Source organism: Salmo salar, chromosome ssa15, assembly GCF_905237065.1.
Source record: "Salmo salar chromosome ssa15, Ssal_v3.1, whole genome shotgun sequence".
Taxonomy (NCBI): Eukaryota; Metazoa; Chordata; class Actinopteri; order Salmoniformes; family Salmonidae; genus Salmo; species Salmo salar.
Window position 1 is genome coordinate 77,245,994 of NC_059456.1, and position 20,133 is coordinate 77,266,126.

Consider the following 20,133-nt stretch of genomic DNA (forward strand, 5'->3'; position numbering starts at 1 on the left):
AGCTCTTGTATCACATTGATTGACCTGATCACCTCCCGGCTCCCAGCCCCATTAAAATACCAGTAAGGTGATGACCTTCGTGGACAAGTGAAAATCAACAGTGACAATATGGTGATCAGAGAAACACACAGGAGTAATATCACACCTTCAACCCTACTACACTTGACAATCTCTGTTGTAGATACCACAGTCACCCCTAAGCCTGAGCAAAACAAGATTGCCACCCCAGCACTGAAATTAGTACTATGACTGAGTATATGCTGCCCCTCCCACCACATACCCCAGTCAACCTCATTAGCCTCATCACTATGTGTCTCCTGTAGAAAAACTACATTAAGTATTTTCGGTTTTATTACTTCGAATGCCCAAGCCCTCTTATTCATGTCCCTTCCACCATTAATATTGATAGAACCTACCCTTAGTACCTCCATATAGAAAAGAGAAAGCAGATGAAACCACAGAAAAACCAAAGAGAAAAACGACATCCTATGAAGCATGATCATCGTTATTATTCAAATGTTCTCTTAACCTGACCCCGTTTCCCACTACCTTTTGCTGCTGTGACAGCAGTAACAAATTTCCTCAAGCGAAAACGCTTCTTCTTACTCAACTGGTCTAACCCCACCGTCTTCTGTAACATCACAGCTGACCTCACAAACTTATCAACGTCAAAATAATCGGCCAATTTGACAGATTTCCCAAAAGTCTGATCCAGGAACCCATTTACCTCCTCTAGACTGTAAACTGAGTCGTCACCAGCTACTATCTTATCAAGAGAGATATCCATATCCTTCTCCTGATCCTCCTCAGCTGAGGCCACAGACCCCTGACTTCCTTCTACCACATCCCTCTCAACACTCCCCACTTACACCCCATCACTCATACCACATCCCTTTCAACACTCCCCACTTGCACCCCATCACTCGTACCGGGCATCTCCTCCACTACTTGGGAGATTAGCCCCACCTGAACCCCCTCCTATACCCCATTACTCATAGTGGGCATCTCCTCCACTACCTGGGAGACTAGCCCCACCTGAACCCCCTCCTATACCCCATTACTCATAGTGGGCATCTCCTCCACTACCTGGGAGACTAGCCCCACCTGAACCCCCTCCTATACCCCATTACTCATAGTGGGCATCTCCTCCACTACCTGGGAGACTAGCCCCACCTGAACCCCCTTCTGTACCCCATTACTCATAGTGGGCATCTCCTCCACTACCTGGGAGACTAGCCCCACCTGAACCCCCTTCTGTACCCCATTACTCATAGTGGGCATCTCCTCCACTACCTGGGAGACTAGCCCCACCTGAACCCCCTCCTATACCCCATTACTCATAGTGGGCATCTCCTCCACTACATGGGAGACTAGCCCCACCTGAACCCCCTTCTGTACCCCAGCACTCGTACTGGGCACCTCCTCACCAGTCTGAGGAAATGGCTCTTCAGATCCATCCTTACCTTCTACAACAATATTTTTCTGCTTCATTACATTTCCCTCTGGTACAAATTGCAACTCCGTGCCCTCAACACGGACACCTTGTTCCTCAGCAACAGGTGCTTGTGGCTGCTCTACCGCTGTCGGCCCACCTCTCCCTACATGAGATGTAGTGTTCTTTCGGAGCGGTCTGGCTCACAGAGCCTTTGGACAGAAATCTGGGAATGTTCAAGGTAAAGGTGACGCTATCTCAGCCTTGCCTAAGGCGTACATGGGCCAGTGAGACTCACATTGGACAAACTGCACACACCCGCATGTATGCTTACATGAGCTGTGATACAGGTTGTGATAAGGCCCTTGGGGCCCAGGCAGAGACAGATATAGGCTCCATGCTTAGATGGCAGAGCACAAAGACTGCTGGTACGGTTTAAACAGCTGGACAGAGAGCAGCACAACAACCCCTCGCTGAGTTTAGCACACAGCCCTTTGAAATATATATACCCCTTCCTGATAACATCTCTTTTATCTTCCGTCTCTGTCATGAGGAGAACTTAGTGGTAGTAGAATTTCAAAAACAACTGAAAGTCATAATCGATCACTATGCCATGTCCATCGTTGACCTCCATATCCAGCAGGGTATCATCTGTTACAACATCATCGCATTGTGCAACTTCACCATTTTGTTTAATCTCTGTGATGTTGTTGTGACGTGAAGGCTCAACAAAGCTCCAAACACACCTTCCCTTCCGGCACGTGTTGCGCTCTGACTGAGGCAGGACTTTAGACTCCGCAGGGTGTGTATGTGTCTGAGCAGGGAGAAATCCAGAGAGTTACAGTAGAAGGACGTTACTGTTGGTTGTGTTTGATCTCTTCTCTCTTCAGTGTCTCTCTCTGTCCTGAAGAACAACAGCAATAACAGGAAGTAGGTTCTGTGGGAGCAGCAACAGTCCTTTTGTCTGGTGTGATGGATGGGACAGGGGTAAGTGGGGGAACAGATATTTGTACTAAGCAGAAAAAGTATTGTGTGAATAATCAGAAGGACAGATTGTTTTTCAGCGGGGTAAGCAGAACAGGCGTAGCCAAACGGGTTAATTACTCGTAGAGCTGCAGCCCGTGTTGGCAGAGCTGGAGCAGATGAGTGTGTGTGTGTGTGTGTGTGTGTGTGTGTGTGTGTGTGTGTGTGTGTGTGTGTGTGTGTGTGTGTGTGTGTGTGTGTGTGTGTGTGTGTGTGTGTGTGTGTGTGTGTGTGTGTGTGTGTGTGTGTGTGTGTAGGGCCTGGCGTTAGGGGGGAGTTCAGGCTTCCGTGTTGATTTACACAACTGAAGTGAGGGGAACAGGTGAGCCCTGTTGCTGTGGCCACACGACCACCCCCTACCCCTACCCTCACCCCCGTCCCAGGCCTTAAGGCCTTAGCAGCAGCTGAGCATGACTGTGGGAATCAGCAGCAGGACAATCCTGATTACACACAGGAACAAGGAGAGAGAGAGAGTTGAGAGAGGGTTCAGGTGAACTGAGCGATTTCCCGGTGTCTAAAGAAGTCTCATTGTACAGGATAGCACTAAAGCCCTACTGAAGTGGGCCAGGGGTGAAACCTGTCCAAGACACTCATCACTGCACAGCTGGCAAACCTGCTCCAGTGGCCAAGCCGCAGATCGTTCATCCTGTGGCACACAAAGGAGAACCCAGCTATGGAGACCCAGAGTTGGGGCGTGGTGGGGGTGGAATGGTGTCTCTGCCAGCTTGGCCTGGCAGTGGCCATTTTGTGAAGCTCCAGTGGAAGTTGGGTGTGAGGCCAGGATGGTATGGACAGCCTGGCATGGGCAGAATGCTAATGTTCACCCTTTGTGGGTAGCCTGGAGTCACACGCCACGAGCTCTGGAAGAAAGTAGACTCAAGTCGGACCAGATCCTGTATTTAGAAACATGTGCTCAGGCTCAGGTTCTCGCTGTCTCTTTCTCCCTCTCTCTCTCCCTTTTCCTCTCCCTTTCTTATCTCTTCCAAACTGTTCTCTTGTGCCTTCTTTTACTGTAGAGTAGGAGAGGAGTTTCTGGAACATTGTAGAATTGGGGTGCCAGGTAGCCTAGTGGTTAGAGCGTTGGGACAGTAATGGAAATGTTGCTGGATCGAATCCCTGAGCTGAAAGGTCAAAATCTGTCGTTCTGCCCCTGAACAAGGCAGTTAACAACACAGTCTCCCTTAAAATGCTGGGATGAGCAAAATCTGCAGGCTTCTGGCTCTGCTCGCCTCTGCTGTCCTCTCTGTGCCACTGAGATCACTCGTTAACCTGGAGAACACAGTGAATGATAATGACTGTGCTGAGTCATAACACCATAATGTGATTGTGAGAGCTGAAACCGAACCAGTTAGTCCTCTACTTCCTCATGTGAATGGCTTCCGCTTGTCTGGGCTGTTGTTCGTCACACTGCAGTAGTGTTTAATAATGGAAGCTTTCATCTTGCTCAGTTCTGTGTTTTGGGACCATAATGTTGACGTGCTGAACATAGTCCCTGGTGCAGCGGAGGAGTAGTGTGCACCTTGTCACTGAGGTTAGAACGAGAGACAAGCACAACTCACGATTGGACCTGTCAGATGAGATCCACATGAGCAGTGTGTCTAGAACATGCGTGGCACAGGATGGATAAAATAATAATGGTGGAGTAGGAGCCTTACAGGAGTCTTACAGGAGTCTTACAGGAGCCTTACAGGAGTCTTACAGGAGTCTTACAGGAGCCTTACAGGAGTCTTACAGGAGCCTTACAGGAGTCTTACAGGAGTCTTACAGGAGCCTTACAGGAGTCTTACAGGAGTCTTACAGGAGCCTTACAGGAGTCTTACAGGAGCCTTACAGGAGTCTTACAGGAGTCTTACAGGAGCCTTACAGGAGTCTTACTCTAGCCTTACAGGAGCCTTACAGGAGTCTTACAGGAGTCTTACATGAGCCTTACAGGAGTCTTACAGGAGCCTTACAGGAGTCTTACAGGAGTCTTACAGGAGCCTTACAGGAGTCTTACTCTAGCCTTACAGGAGTCTTACAGGAGTCTTACAGGTGTCTTACACGAGCCTTACAGGAGCCTTACAGGAGTCTTACACGAGCCTTACAGGAGTCTTACTCTAGCCTTACAGGAGTCTTACAGGAGTCTTACAGGTGTCTTACACGAGCCTTACAGGAGTCTTACACGAGCCTTACACAAGCCTTACAGGAGTCTCACATGCAAGGCCCAAGAGAAAGAAACCAACGGAACAAACCAGTATCCCATGTTCCATTGCTGCTTGGAAGTTTTCTAGCGAAGGAACGCCAAGTTGTTGTCGGGGTGCTGCCAGCTGTTTGGGGGATGGTGGGAGCGGGAGGAGGAGTTTATTGCTTTGTGCTGCCCCGGGAGGCTTCTGTTTGTTCCAGAGTGTTGTTCTCCCAACCACCCACATAAGGGAGATGCCTCTCGTGATTGCTGCTCTGTGCTCCAGTCCAAGTCGGCAGCTCTGAATGATTGTGTGTGTGTGTGTGTGTGTGTGTGTGTGTGTGTGTGTGTGTGTGTGTGTGTGTGTGTGTGTGTGTGTGTGTGTGTGTGTGTGAGAGAGAGAGAGAGAGAGAGAGGATATCTAGGCTATACTGTATGCCCTCATGAGATTCATAAACAAAATCAAACTGCGGTTCAAGTTCACAGAATGATGTCTCTCTTTAATTAGAATCCACCCAGTCAGATTCACTTAATCAGCTCAGGGACGACACTGATTGTTTATCTCGGCTTGCATGCACTTTACATGTAATATTTACTCATCTGTTGAGCTATTGGCAAACTAAACTCCTTGGAATAGGAGTGTATGAGTTACTGAATATTTCCCCTGTCCCTCCCTATCTAAACTAAGCCCTGCTCGTTGTGAGAGCTGAGTCAGCCCCAGGTCTAGTCTGGGCATGTGGGCATGTTCCTAAAGACTTGACTGTCTAAGAGATATTCCAGCAACCTCTCTTTGCTCAAGAGGCCAGGTTGTTCTCACATGTTTGGCACAACTATAAAGTTCCAGATTGTACCAAAACTGTCCCAACAATTACCTGTGAATTTGCGAAAAGCCTGGGGGGAAAAATACTTGCGTTAAAGCCTTCGGCAGTGTGCTGCGGTGTTGATAAGTTGTACTGAGACCTCTCTCTGCCACAGACACAGTAAGTTGTGCTTGGCAAAGCCTCTAGGGCACAATAACACAAGGATCACGTACAGCCGCACTATCAATCATATTATGTCTCTTTCTTTACGTGGCCTCCAGTCTATTTCCCCAGACTGACAGATACAGCTTCCCCCTTCTGTTTCTTAGTTCTCTGAGGCCAGGTATCAGAGTGTGTATGAATGCGTGCGTGCTCGTTCGTCATGCCCCATTTGGAAGCGTGTCTTTCTCTGGTGCTGTGACTCGCAACACAACGGCCAAGTTTCCTCTCCTCCGTATGGGTTCTGATGATGATGCCTGAGCTATGCCGTTGGCGTGGCGACCTCCGGTGTCCCAGGTGTCAGTGTGTCTGAGCGATGTCATGATGCCATGGTGTGTACCGTAAACCCTACAGTATGTCGTTCATCTCATTATGTCCCTGGCTGGGTGGGATTTGATGCAGTGGCAGCCAGGCTCGGACAGGGTTTTATAGCCCTGGGCGGCCTGGAATCAAACTCAGCCTTATTGAGAGGAGCAAAGCAGGCCTGTAGCCAGGCTGTGGGGGGTAATACCACTGGGTGAGAGCACAGGGAGCAGCGCCGCACACACAGACCCAGTCAGCGACTTTACTAGCTGTATAAGGACCGTCTTTCACAGACAGGGGAGCCAGAGGACTGAGCGCTAAGAGACCTTAGAGTTCCAGCTCTGTCTCAGCTGTCTGTCAGGTGGTGGGTTGAGTGGTGTGGGCCGTCGGAGTGGTCTGAGTCGTGCATCACAGTGCTATGTGTGGTTCTAGGGTGGGGTTGGTGTACAGTATTAGCTCTCTACTACTGACCGAGCTAGCAGCTGGACACAGCATCCATCCCGCTTGACCACTAGCATGTGACTAGGGTTGCAAAAAAAAACGTTCAATAAATTCCCTGGTTTTCCAGAACTCCTGGTTGGAGGATTCCGGAATGCATCCTTTTTTTGCTCCTGATTCCAGGGAAACCAGGGAATTTATTGAAAGAATTTTGCAACCCTAGTCACATGCTAGTCTGAGAAACTCCCCGTCTTTCTATCTCTCTCTCGATATATATATATTTATATATCCCTTTCTCTCTCTACCTCTCTCTCTCTCTCTCTACCTCTCTCTCTCTCTACCTCTCTCTCTCTCTTTCTGTCTATATCACTTTCTCTCTCTCTCTCTACCTCTCTCTCTCTTTCTGTCTATATCACTTTCTCTCTCTCTCTCTCTCTCTCTCTCTCTCTCTACCTCTCTCTCTCTCTTTCTGTCTATATCCCTTTCTCTCTCTACCTCTCTCTCTCTTTCTGTCTATAGCCCTTTCTCTCTCTACCTCTCTCTCTCTTTCTGTCTATATCGCTTTCTCTCTCTCTCTCTCTCTCTACCTCTCTCTCTCTCTTTCTGTCTATATCGCTTTCTCTCTCTCTCTCTCTCTCTCTACCTCTCTCTACCTCTCTCTCTTTCTGTCTATATCCCTTTCTCTCTCTACCTCTCTCTCTCTCTTTCTGTCTATATCGCTTTCTCTCTCTACCTCTCTCTCTCTCTCTCTCTTTCTGTCTATATCGCTTTCTCTCTCTCTCTCTCTACCTCTCTCTCTCTCTACCTCTCTCTCTCTTTTTCTGTCTATATCGCTTTCTCTCTCTCTCTCTCTCTCTCTACCTCTCTCTCTCTTTCTGTCTATATTGCTTTCTCTCTCTCTCTACCTCTCTCTCTCTCTCTCTACCTCTCTCTCTCTCTTTCTGTCTATATCGCTTTCTCTCTCTCTCTCTCTACCTCTCTCTCTCTCTTTCTGCCTATATCGCTTTCTCTCTCTCTCTCTCTCTCTCTCTCTCTCTCTCTCTCTCTTTCTGTCTATATCGCTTTCTCTCTCTCTCTCTCTCTCTCTCTCTCTCTCTACCTCTCTCTCTCTCTTTCTGTCTATATCGCTTTCTCTCTCTACCTCTCTCTCTCTTTCTCTCTCTCTCTCTCTCTCTCTCTCTTTCTCCCTTTCTTTCTATATCGCTTTCTCTCTCTACCTCTCTACCTCTCTCTCTTTCTCTCTCTCTCTCTTTCTCCCTTTCTTTCTCTCTGTCTTTCTCTCTCAGTTAAATACAAATGGCTTTATTGGCATGGGAAACATATGTTTACATTGCCAAAGCAAGTGAAATAGATAATAAACAAAAATGGAATAATCAATCAAAAATTAACAGTAAACGTTCCACTCTCAAGTTTCAAAGGAATAGACATATTTCAAATGCCATATTATGGCTATGTAATGATATGCAAATAGTTAAAGAAAATAAATAAACATAAATATGGGTTGTATTTACAATGATGTTTGTTCTTCACTGGTTGCCCTTTTCTTGTGCCAACATATCACAGATCTTGCTGCTGTGATGGCACACTGTAGTATTTTACCCAATAGATATGGGAGTTTATCAAAGTTAGATTTGTTTTCAAATTCTTTGTGGGTCTGTGTATTCTGAGGGAAATATGTGTTTCTAAAATGGTCATACATTTGGCATGCATCTCTCTCTCTTTCTCTACCCCCTCTCTCTCTCTCTCTCTCTCTCTCTCTCTCTCTCTATACCCCTATCTCTCTCTATCCCTTTCTCACTCGCTCTTTCAATTTCAATTCAATTCAATTCGCTTTATTGGCATGACGTAACAATATACATATTGCCAAAGCTTATTTTGGATATTTACAATATAAAAATAAATAAAAAATGAGAATCAAATATTGTCAACGGGACAACAGTAACAACAATAACCAAGGGTCAAAATAACCATACATTCAACAATAACAATAATCATACAGTAGAGAACATGTGCAGGATTAATGGTCTATCAGACACTGTCCCTCAACTTATGGCAGGCAGCAATGTAGTGCGCTGCCAACCCACAGCTCTCTGCGTCCTCCCCCAACAGGACGGGTAGCCTATCCTCATCAGAGAGGTCTTTGAAACCTTGAATAAGGGTTTCAAATTTGGAGAAATGACACTCTAATTGTTTTATATTTTTGACATTTTGTCAGGAAATGCAGCTCCGTCTCAGGTTCTGCTGTGGTGCAGTGGTTGCACAACCTTTCCTCTACAGGGAGCCAGGTTTTCCTGTGTCTACCCTTCTCAATGGCAAGGCTGTGCTCTTTCAGTCTCTATCCCTTTCTCTCTCTCTCTCTCTCTCTCTCTCTCGCTATCCCTTTCTCTCTCTCTCTCTCTCTCTCTCTCTATCCATTTCTGTCTCTATCCCTTTCTCTCTCTCTCTATCGCTCTCTCTCTATCCCTTTCTCTCTCTCACTCTTTATCATCCATTTATTTCTCTCTATCCCTTTCTCTCTCACACTCTTTATCCATCCATTTCTTTCTCTCTTTCTCGCTCTCTCTCTCTCTCAACATAGAATTATCGTATTTGTTGAGGATCAATTTCTGATGGGTTTGATCTCCATATGATAGTTCCCCAAACACTTCCCCAAACAGAGTGTACAGCACCATAGAGCACGGCAGTCCTGCAGTGGCGGCGGCAGGGTAGCCTAGTGGTTAGAGCGCTGGACTAGTAAACGAAAGGTTGCAAGTTCAAATCCCCGAGCTGAACAGGCAGTTAACCCACTGTTCTTAGGCTGTCATTAAAAATAAGAATTTGTTCTTAACTGACTTGCCTAGTTAAGTAAAAGAAGAGTGCAATTTGTAGACTGTGACAGGGATTGTTTTGATACACATTTATCACAGAAACCAAATCTGTGAGCCTTTAACATTTCTGAGAGGTTTTAGCAGGTGTGTGGGGTGATCTTCCATCCTTTGTGTGTGTGAAAGACTGTGAGGGCCTTGCTTTCTTTACTGACCTGTTTAACAAGTGTGTGTGTGTGTGTGTGTGTGTGTGTGTGTGTGTGTGTGTGTGTGTGTGTGTGTGTGTGTGTGTGTGTGTGTGTGTGTGTGTGTGTGTGTGTGTGTGTGGGGGTGGGGGGGTTGGTGGAAAGCTACTTAGCATGTAGTTTTGTGTTTTAGGCCCACTTCACGCCACTGCCTTATACTGGGATTAACAGTGTATATATAGAGCTGCTATGCACTGGGATTAACAGTGTATATATAGAGCTGCTGTGCACACTGGGATTAACACTGTATATATAGAGCTGCTGTGCACTGGGATTAACAGTGTGTATATAGAGCTGCTGTGCACTGGGATTAACAGTGTATATATAGAGCTGCTATGCACTGGGATTAACACTGTATATATAGAGCTGCTGTGCACTGGGATTAACAGTGTGTATATAGAGCTGCTATGCACTGGGATTAACAGTGTATATATAGAGCTGCTATGCACTGGGATTAACAGTGTGTATATAGAGCTGCTATGCACTGAGATTAATGGTGTTTATATAGAGCTGCTGTGCACTGGGATTAACAGTATGTATATAGAACTGCTGTGCACTGGGATTAACTGTGCGTATATAGAGCTGCTGTGCACTGGGATTAACAGTGTGTATATAGAGCTGCTATGCACTGGGATTAACAGTGTATATATAGAGCTGCTATGCACTGGGATTAACAGTGTGTATATAGAGCTGCTATGCACTGGGATTAACAGTGTATATAAAGAGCTGCTGTGCACTGGGATTAACAGTGTATATATAGAGCTGCTGTGCACTGGGATTCACAGTGTATATATATAGAGCTGCTGTGCACTGGGATTAACGGTGTGTATATAGAGCTGCTGTGCACTGGGATTAACGGTGTGTATATAGAGCTGCTGTGCACTGGGATTAACAGTGTATATATAGAGCTGCTGTGCACTGGGATTAATGGTGTGTATATAGAGCTGCTGTGCACTGGGATTAACAGTGTATATATAGAGCTGCTGTGCACTGGGATTAACAGTGTGTATATAGAGCTGCTGTGCACTGGGATTAACGGTGTGTATATAGAGCTGCTGTGCACTGGGATTAACGGTGTTTATATAGAGCTGCTGTGCACTGGGATTAACAGTGTATATATAGAGCTGCTGTGCACTGGGATTAACAGTGTGTATATAGAGCTGCTGTGCACTGGGATTACCAGTGTATATATAGAGCTGCTATGCACTGGGATTAACGGTGTGTATATAGAGCTGCTGTGCACTGGGATTAACGGTGTGTATATAGAGCTGCTGTGCACTGGGATTAACAGTGTATATATAGAGCTGCTATGCACTGGGATTAACGGTGTGTATATAGAGCTGCTATGCACTGGGATGCACGGTGTGTATATAGAGCTGGTATGCACTGGGATTAACGGTGTGTATATAGAGCTGCTGTGCACTGGGATTAACGGTGTGTGTATTGAGCTGCTGTGCACTGGGATTAACGGTGTGTATATAGAGCTGCTATGCACTGGGATTAACGGTGTGTATATAGAGCTGCTATGCACTGGGATTAACGGTGTGTATATAGAGCTGCTGTGCACTGGGATTAACAGTGTGTATATAGAGCTGCTATGCACTGGGATTAACGGTGTGTATATAGAGCTGCTATGCACTGGGATTAACAGTGTATATATAGAGCTGCTATGCACTGGGATTAACGGTGTGTATATAGAGCTGCTGTGCACTGGGCCCTCAGGAGAATGGCTGACCTAGAAAGCATCTTTGTGCTGATGTACATGTGTGTATGAGTATGTGTTCATTGGTTGTGAGAATGACATGTAGCTATGATTGATTCATTGATTGGTTGATTGATTGATTGATTGATTGATTGGTTGATTGATTAATTGATTGGTTGATTGATTAATTGATTGGTTGATTGATTGATTGATTGGTTGATTGATTAATTGATTGGTTGATTGATTAATTGATTGGTTGATTGATTGGTTGATTGATTGATTTATTAATTTATTGATTGATTGATTGATTGATTGATTGATTGATTGATTGATTGACTAGCTTGTGTAATATCTGTAAATCTGTTCACACAAGAGCCGTGCCTGGGTATATATAATGCAGTCCTCAACAGTATCCTGTGTTTGTGTGTGTGTTTATATTTCTCTGTCTCTCTTGATTCAAAGGGGCTTTATTAGCATGGAAAACGTATGTTTACATTGCCAAAGCACGTGAAATAAACAAGAAACAAAAGTCAGAATAAACAGCATCATCAAATGAACAATAAACATTGCACTCACAAAGGTTTCAAAAAGGTAATGACATTTCAAGTGTTATATTATCAGCTATGTACAGTGTTTTAGCAATATGCAAATAGTCGTAGTAGGAATAGTGGGGGAAGATAAATAAAAAGATAAATCTTCTTTGTATTTACTATGTTGTTTGTCCTCCACTGGTTGTGCTTTTCTCATGGCAACAGGCCACAAATCTTGGTGCTGTGATGAGATATTGCAGTATTTCGCCTAACAGATATGGGAGTTTATCAGTGTTGGATTTGTTTTCAAATTCTCTGTGGGTCTGTGTGATGTGTGGGAAATATGTGTCTCTAATGTGGTCATATATTTGGCAGGAGGTTAGGAAGTGCCTATGGCGGCTTCGCTCAATAGCAAGGCTTTGCTTCTCTCGCTCTCTCTCTCTCGCTCGCTCTCTCGCGTCTCCCTCTCACGCTCGCACTCTCTCGCTCTCTCTTGCTCTCTCACTCTCTCTCTCTCTCTGCCTGGTGGGCCAGTGGATTAGATGCCACTTAATCCCTGGCCTGGTTCCTTTGTTTGGCCTCTCCGTGAGGAGATAAGAACCTGGGAGCTGGGACCAGGGCCCGGGCCTCTTTGTCATCCAGCCAGCCTAGGGAGAGTAGTAGACCATGGCCCCAGCTTCCCCTGGTTCTCTGTCCACTGGCCTGGAGGTTAGCCCAGGAGGTTAGCCCTGGAACTCATCCAACCATGGTCAGCAGGAGAGCAAGGGCTCAGGGAAAGGTGTTAAACACACCCTCCTTCTCCACTTACTTCAACCCTTCAGCCACCTGTGGATGTAATTTTTGTTTAATTCTGGGTCACTCTCACCGGCTCTCACTTTTCAGGGAGTATATGTGTATGGAAGAGTGACTGTCTGAGGCAGGAGTCGTGGATACCGTCGTTTCAGTGAAGTAGCTCCTGGCTAAGGACTAGTAGGGATCAATAGCTGCTGCACCTGTTGTTTACTCGACAACAGAACGACCTAACTCAGGTCTGACTCAGCTACTCTGTGGAATGGTTGTATGCTTAGGACCGGAAAGCCCTCACACACACACCAGACTCGTACACAAAGACAAATCCCTTTGGTCCGTGTTCACATAGCTGATCAAAAATGTTTGATATCATCACTGATTTTCCAGGTTGGAGAAAAATACTGCTTTGACCTACAGTGGATTCAGAAAGTATTCATACACCTTGACTTATTCCACATTTATTGTGTTACAGCCTGAATTCAAAATGGATTAAACAGATTTTTTTATCTCACTCATCTACACATAATACCCCATAATGACAAAGTGAAAACATGTTTTTAGAGATGTTTGCAAATGTATTGAAGATAAAATACAGAAATCAAATTTACTTAAGTATTCCCACCCCTAAGTCAATACATGTTAGAGTCACCGTTGGCAGCGATTACACCTGTGAGTCTTTCTAGGTAAGTCTCTAAGAGCTTTGCTCACCTGGGTTGTACAATATTTGCACATTATTCTTCACAAAAAAACCTTCAAGCTCTAAAGTTGGTTGTTGATCATTGCTAGACAACTATTTTCAAGTCTTGCCATAGATTTTCAAGTCGAAACGTAACTAGGCCACTCGGAAACATTCAATGTCGTCTTGGTACTGTAAGCAACTCCAGCGTAGATTTGGCCTTGTGTTTTAGGTTATTGTTCTGCTGAAAGGTGAATTCATCTCCCAGTGTCTGGTGGAAAGCAGACTGAACCAGGTTCTCCTCTAGGATTTTGCCTGTGATTCGCTCTATTCCATTTATTTTTATCCCCAAAAAACTCCCTTGTCCTTGCCGATGACAAGCATACCAATAACATGATGCAGCCACCACCATGCTTGAAAATATGAAGAGTGGTACTCAGTGATGTGATGTGTTAGATTTGCCCCAAACATAACGCTTTGTATTCAGGACATGAAGTTAATTTCTTGGCCACATGTTGTGCAGTTTTAATTTAGTGCCTTATTGCAAACAGAATCCAAGTTTTCTGGAATATTTGATATTCTGTACAGGCTTCCTTCTTTTCACTCCATCATTTAGGTTAGTATTGTGGTTTAACTACAATGTCATTGATCATCCATCCTCAGTTTTCTCCTATCACAGTCATTGAACTCTATAACTGTTTTAACCTCTTGGGGCTAGGTGGGACGCTAGCGTGCCACCCGTGGTGCACTCCATCAACAGCAGGTGCATTTCAAGAGCGGCAAATTTGAATCCAAATAAATGTCAATGAGATTTTACAATCTCCATCAGATGACACTCCTAGGACATTATGTTAGACAATGCATGCATTTTTAGTTCTATCAAGTTGATATTTATATCCAAAAACAGCGTTTTACTATGGCATTGATGTTGAGGAAATCGTTTCCCTCCAATAACCGGCAGTCAAGTCAGCGTCACAAATTAAATAATTAAAATTAGAAAACATTGGTAAAATATTATATTGTCATTTAAAGAATTATAGATTTACATCTTTTGAACGCAATCAACTTGCCAGATTTAAAAATAACCTTACTGGGAAATCACACTTTGCAATAATCTGAGCACTGCGCCCAGAAAAATACGCGTTGCGATACAGACTAGACGTCATGTTGGGGAGATCTAAAATCGAAAATACTATGTAAATAATCCATTACCTTTGATTCTCTTCATCAGATGTCACTTCCAGGTATCACAGGTCCATAACGAATGTAGTTTTGTTCAAAAAAGCTCATCATTTATGTCCAAAAATCTCCGTCTCGTTAGCACATGATGTAAGCCAGCCGGACTTCTCGTCATGAACGAGGGGAAAAAATATATTTCCGTTCGTTCAAACATGTCAAACGTTGTATAGCATAAATCATTAGGGCCTTTTTTAACCAGAACATGAATAATATTCAAGGTGGACGAATGCATACTCTTTTATAACGTATTGGAACGAGGGTACCCAACATCAACTCGCGCGCAAGGTGTCTAATGGGCCATCATCGTTCCATGGCTCTTGTTCGGTCAGATCTCCCTCCAGAAGACTCAAAACACTTTGTAAAGGCTGGTGACATCTAGTGGAAGCAATAGGAAGTGCCAAAATATTCCTAAACCCCTGTGTTTTTCAATGGGATAGGTTTAAAGTCAATACAACACATCAGGTATCCACTTCCTGTCAGAAAATGTCTCAGGGTTTTTTTTATCCAGACGTGCAAATGCTGCCCCCTAGACCCAACAGGTTAAAGTCACCATTGGCCTCATGGTAAAATCCCTGAGCAGTTTCCTTCCTCTCCGGCAACTGAGTTAGGAAAGACGCCTGTATCTTTGTAGTGACTGGGTGTATTGACAAACCATCCAAAGTGTAATTAATAACTTCACCATGCCCTTCTTTGCAAGGCATTGGAAAACCTCTCTGGTCTTTGTGGTTGAAACAGTGTTTGAAATTTACTGCTCGGCTGAGGAACCTTACAGATAATTGTATGTGTGGGGTACAGAGATGAGGTAGTCATTCAAAAATCATGTTAAACACTATTATTGCACACAGAGTGAGTCCATGCAACGTATGTGACTTGCTAAGCACATTTTTACTCCTGAACTTATTTAGGCTTGCCATAACAAAGGGTTTGAATACATGTTAACTCAAGACATTTCAGCTTCTCATTTTTAATCAATTTGTGAACATTTCAAAAAACATAAATCCACTTTGGCATTTTGGGGTATTGTGTGTACGCCAGTGACAAAATCATTTTTTTATAAATAGTTAATTCAGGCTGTAACACAACAAAATGTGGAAAAAGTCAATGGGTGTGAATACGTTTTGAAAGCACTGTATTTTTCAGTATACAGTGGTCGTATACAGTACAGTCTTCAAAACTTGACTACATTGTCCATGTTCCCCCTCTCTCCAGCTGTGACTGGGTGGAGATCTTGGAGCCGCGCTCGCAGGAGCGCATGTACGTGAACCTGGCCTCGGGGGAGTGTGGCTGGGAGCCCCCCCCAGGCGTCGCCGTGCGCCAGTCCGACGGCAGCCAGTGGTGGGAGCTGTTTGACAGCCACAACAACCGCTTCTACTACTACAACAGTGCCAGCCAGCAGACGGTGTGGCACCGGCCCCAGGCCTGCGACATCGTTCCCCTGGCCCAGCTACAGGCCATGAAGAGGAGCTCAGAGACGGGCCTGAGCGGCCCCATCAAGCCCCAGAGAGGGGGAGGAGAGGGCCGCCGCACACCCCTACCTAACCAGGCCTACCCCATGCCCCCCTCCCATGACCCTGACAGCAGCGGGAGGTCGACCCCATCTAAGGGGCTCTGTGACAGCCTGGAGAACAGGAAAGATACCCCCAGGTAACCTCTCTACCATAACATACACCATAAAGATTTACAATGTTTACATCCACTTACAGTATTTACTCAGCTTGACCACAGTAAGTCAAATCACTGCCGCACTTCATATAGAGCTGCAGTCACTTTCAGAATGGGTAGCAAGTAATGATCTAGTCGTAAATATATCAAAAACTAAAAGCCCAGAACAGAGCAGCACGGCTGGCCCTTAAATGTACACTGAGGGCTTATATCAATAACATGCATGTCAATCTCTCCTGGCTCAAAGTGGAGGAGAGATTGACTCCATCACTACTTGTCTTTGTGAGAGGTATTGACATGTTAAAAGCACAGACCGGTCTGTTCAAACAGCTAACACACAGCTCAGACCTAGGGCTGTTACGGTGACCGTATTACCACCACACTGGCGGTCACGAGTCATGACAGCAGTCAAATTCCACGTGACCGTTTAGTCACAGTAATTAGGTTTCTCTATGCTCTGATGCTGAACATTAGTAGCCTACCAAACTTGCTAACTTCCTGGTACTCAGCACTCTATTGTTCCTCTAATCACTCTGACATCAATGCAAATGTAATCGAAAATCTCATCAAACAAGCCATGAGCTCATGTTGAGCAACAATTCTATAGGTTATGCAATTGAGTGAGAAAACAGAGTGATCCCACCAGCGTTCTATAGGCTAGACCTACTATAATTATTTCTCAACTTTCTATAGGCTAGACTTACTATATTTATTTCTCAACTTTCCTAATATTAAGCAAATTGCTTCTCTTTAAAACAGGAGTAAAGCCTACCTGGCTGGCATGAAAATGAACCACGGGAAAAGCATCCTTCATTCGCTACTTAAGTGCATAGATGACATGTCTTTTTTCCCCCGCTGCCCCTGTTCAATACAGGTGCATGATAATGGTCCATTCTAAATTAAAACAAATTTCACACATATATTATTTAGTATATGTAAAGACCAGATTAAATTAAGAATAGTCTGATGGGAGACAATATTAGCCTATCACTTGTGAATGATATATTATCACTTGTGAATGATGCCCAGCTTAGGGCAAGAAACAACACATGCTTTTTGTTGTTGTGACTTTTTCAAATCGTAGTTGCACACTTCATGTAGCCTAGACTATATGTTTTCATAAGTTTTGTATCACAACTAAATTGGCCAAATAACTCAAATTAAGCACATTAATCCGCTTTACAACGGGGTGTAGAGCCTAACTGGCATACATACGCAGCGCGTGAGTTTAACCATAAAAATGCACCTTTATAATAAAAGCATGACATGCATAATTGCATTCGTGGTCACTTTTGAGAATGGTATTTTCCTGCTAATGGAACATTCATGCTTATAGCCTAATGCTGTGTGCGCATTGCTAAGCTTAAAATGTGAAGAAATAGCCTAATAGTTTATCAACATTTTAAGCTAAACGTTCTGATCTGTTGCATTAGCCACATTGCTTAAAATTGTTTTTTTGATGCTAGTGGTTGTATTAATCTGGGATCTATCGCATCCTACAACTGTCCCAGACTATGTTTGGAACATTTATTTCTTGCACAGAATAGAATAGGCCAACTTTTGTACTATGGGGGATAGTAGATTGACATAGGCTAGTGGTTTTGCTGTTCGTTAGGTCTACTCATCTTGTTGGCTGACGAACAGTAAATGTGGACATGTCTTCCATTATCTTCAATATGCACCTCGGATAAGCACATGTGCAGTTGTGTCCCTGATGTGTCTGTCTTCACTTGTAGCCTGTGAGAAAGACCCGATCACGTGACTGAGAATCATGTGAGTGAGAGGTGATTCGAGTCATGTGAGTGAGAGGTGCTTCGAGCCATGTGAGTGAGAGGTGATTCGGCACGCAGCCGAGAGAAGGGAATTATAGTTATTATATTCAGCCCAAGGGCACAACAGCCACTGGCCACAAAAGGCATGGATTTTTTTAGGGGGCATTACGGCCACACAAAGGGGATGCAGCTTGGAAATTCGAGGCATTATCAAGTGCTTGTCAAATTGTGCATGAGAGACTGATGAAGTGTGTACAGCCTGCGCAAAAAACAAAGCAGAGTTCATGCCTTTCATGCTACTTTTTAAAAATCATAATTTGAGTCGCATCATGCAGCTTTAGAATGTATTACAAATGTAAATATATAGCCTAACATTTGTATCACAACTAAAGTTGCATAAATTAAGCATATAAGAGTACCCTTTTCTTTGTTAACCGCTCAACACAGAATAGCACTCCATCAAAGCGTTTCGAGAAAATATCCTTTCTATTTTATTCAGCTATCTTCAATTTTATTCTTCATACTATAAAATAATATAAAATAGCAGCATGGAATTCTAAGCAAGTCTTGTCTGCTAAATTAACAAGTGTAACCCACAAGACATATCACCAGGGGTCTCTTCACAGTCCCCAAGTCCAGAACAGACTGTGGGAAATGCACAGTACTACATAGAGCCATGACTACATGGAACTCTATTCCACATCAAGTAACTCAAGGGAGCAGTAAAATCAGATTTAACAAAACAGATACAACAACACCTCACGGCACAACGTGGACAGTGAAGACACACACACACACACACACACACACACACACACACACACACACACACACACACACACACACACACACACACACACACACATTATAATGTTGTGGTATTGTGGATTTGATATTGTTAATTTGTCTTGGCAGCAGCTAATAGGGAATCTAATAAATACTAAATACTAGCCTGACTCAACCCTAGATACAGTAGAAACTCTGTCCACATAGTTGTGGGATTCCTCCTTTAGTCTACTCTGCTGTTGCTTCCAGGAAGGCTGACTCTGCAGCCGTATGGATCTCAGTGTCAGTTAGCTGGGCTTATCCCCTCCTTCATCTACAGACGTATTACTGTGGATTAAGCCTCGTGCCGTGCTCAACCACATGGCTCTGTCATTTCACTTTTGCCTGGCTTCAGCCAGCACTGCTCAGCCTTATCTCCTGACTTGCCTAGTTAAATAAAGGTTAGATAAAAAATGTCAAAAAAATCGACTCTATATCACATACGTGAGACGGCTCTCCTTCCTCCTCCAGTTAAATACTGTTTGGCCGACTCTCGCAGGTGCTGTGTCAGCTTCATTTAAACAGAGAGAGAAAACATTGAAAGAGATGGAGGAGAAGCGGGTAATATAAAATGAGATGTCTAGACGAGATAAAAATTGAGAGGTTGGAGGAGAGAGTTTTAACAGATAGAGTCACAGAGGAGGCAGAGAAAAGCGGTTTGAGATAAACGAGGACAGAGAAGGAAGGATGGTCAGGGACATGGAGGATGTCCTCAGTGTTTTGGAGCGCTGTCGGTGTTGATGAACATGAGAGGCCTGCTAGAATGAGATTGTCTGCAGATGATAATGGAATTGTTTAATCGCGATGTCTTTGGTCAAATCTGCCCATGTGTGTACAGGCTGAAAACTCTGGGTTGGGCCCATCTTGACGATCCGTGTAGCTGCTAACCTCAGGGGCCAGGCTAGATCTGAGCCTGTCTGTCTGAGCACGGGCCAAACTGTCAGCATTGCAGTCTATACAATTTAGCACAAGCTAACATGGTTTAATCGCTAACTTTGAGCCAAGGCCATTTCTGTTTTGCTAACTGACACCCAGGCTAGCTTGGAGCTAACTTAGTGATTAAATGAGTGAAGAAAATTGTTTCTGTGAAAGTTCCCAGGAAATTTGTTAGGTTAGCAGCAAATATTCTCATAACAAAAAAACTGTCCAGTCATGCTAATAATCATAGAATGTTTGTATGAAACATTTGCCTAACGTTGCAAGAACATTCCTAGTTCTGGGAAGTTTCACAGAAACAATTTTGCTAGGAAAACATTACTGGTACATAGTGTTATTACATTACCTGGAAACCTAATGAAAAGTGTTGGGGAATGTTCTGTGATGGTTGCTACAGATGTGCACAACATTTTTGTGACCGTTAGAACATTTGAGGGAAAAGATTTATTTTGTTATCAAAAAAAAGTATTTGTTTTTGGATGTCATCATCCTAATGTTAGATAAAATCCTATTGGGTTCTGGGAATGTTCTGAGAATGTCCCCGGTTTGCTGGGCTTACTACTACTAACACTTATTA

The 20,133-nt window shown here is 44.2% G+C and overlaps 1 protein-coding gene across 2 annotated transcripts in view; it reads left to right on the top strand.

Annotated features, from left to right (window-relative positions):
- The window catches only part of arhgap46b (Rho GTPase activating protein 46b), an 89,311-nt gene that overhangs the window by 25,825 nt on the left and 43,353 nt on the right, over positions 1–20,133 (top strand). Inside the window, exons 1-2 of one of the 2 annotated variants that reach the window (XM_014145897.2) lie at positions 2,236–2,419; positions 15,571–16,005. In XM_014145897.2, coding sequence (XP_014001372.1) covers positions 2,409–2,419; positions 15,571–16,005 — 446 coding nt within the window. In that variant the 5' untranslated portion in view covers positions 2,236–2,408. Of the gene's footprint in view, positions 1–2,235; positions 2,420–15,570; positions 16,006–20,133 lie in introns of those variants that run through there. The other variant, XM_014145896.2, reaches the window with a different exon arrangement.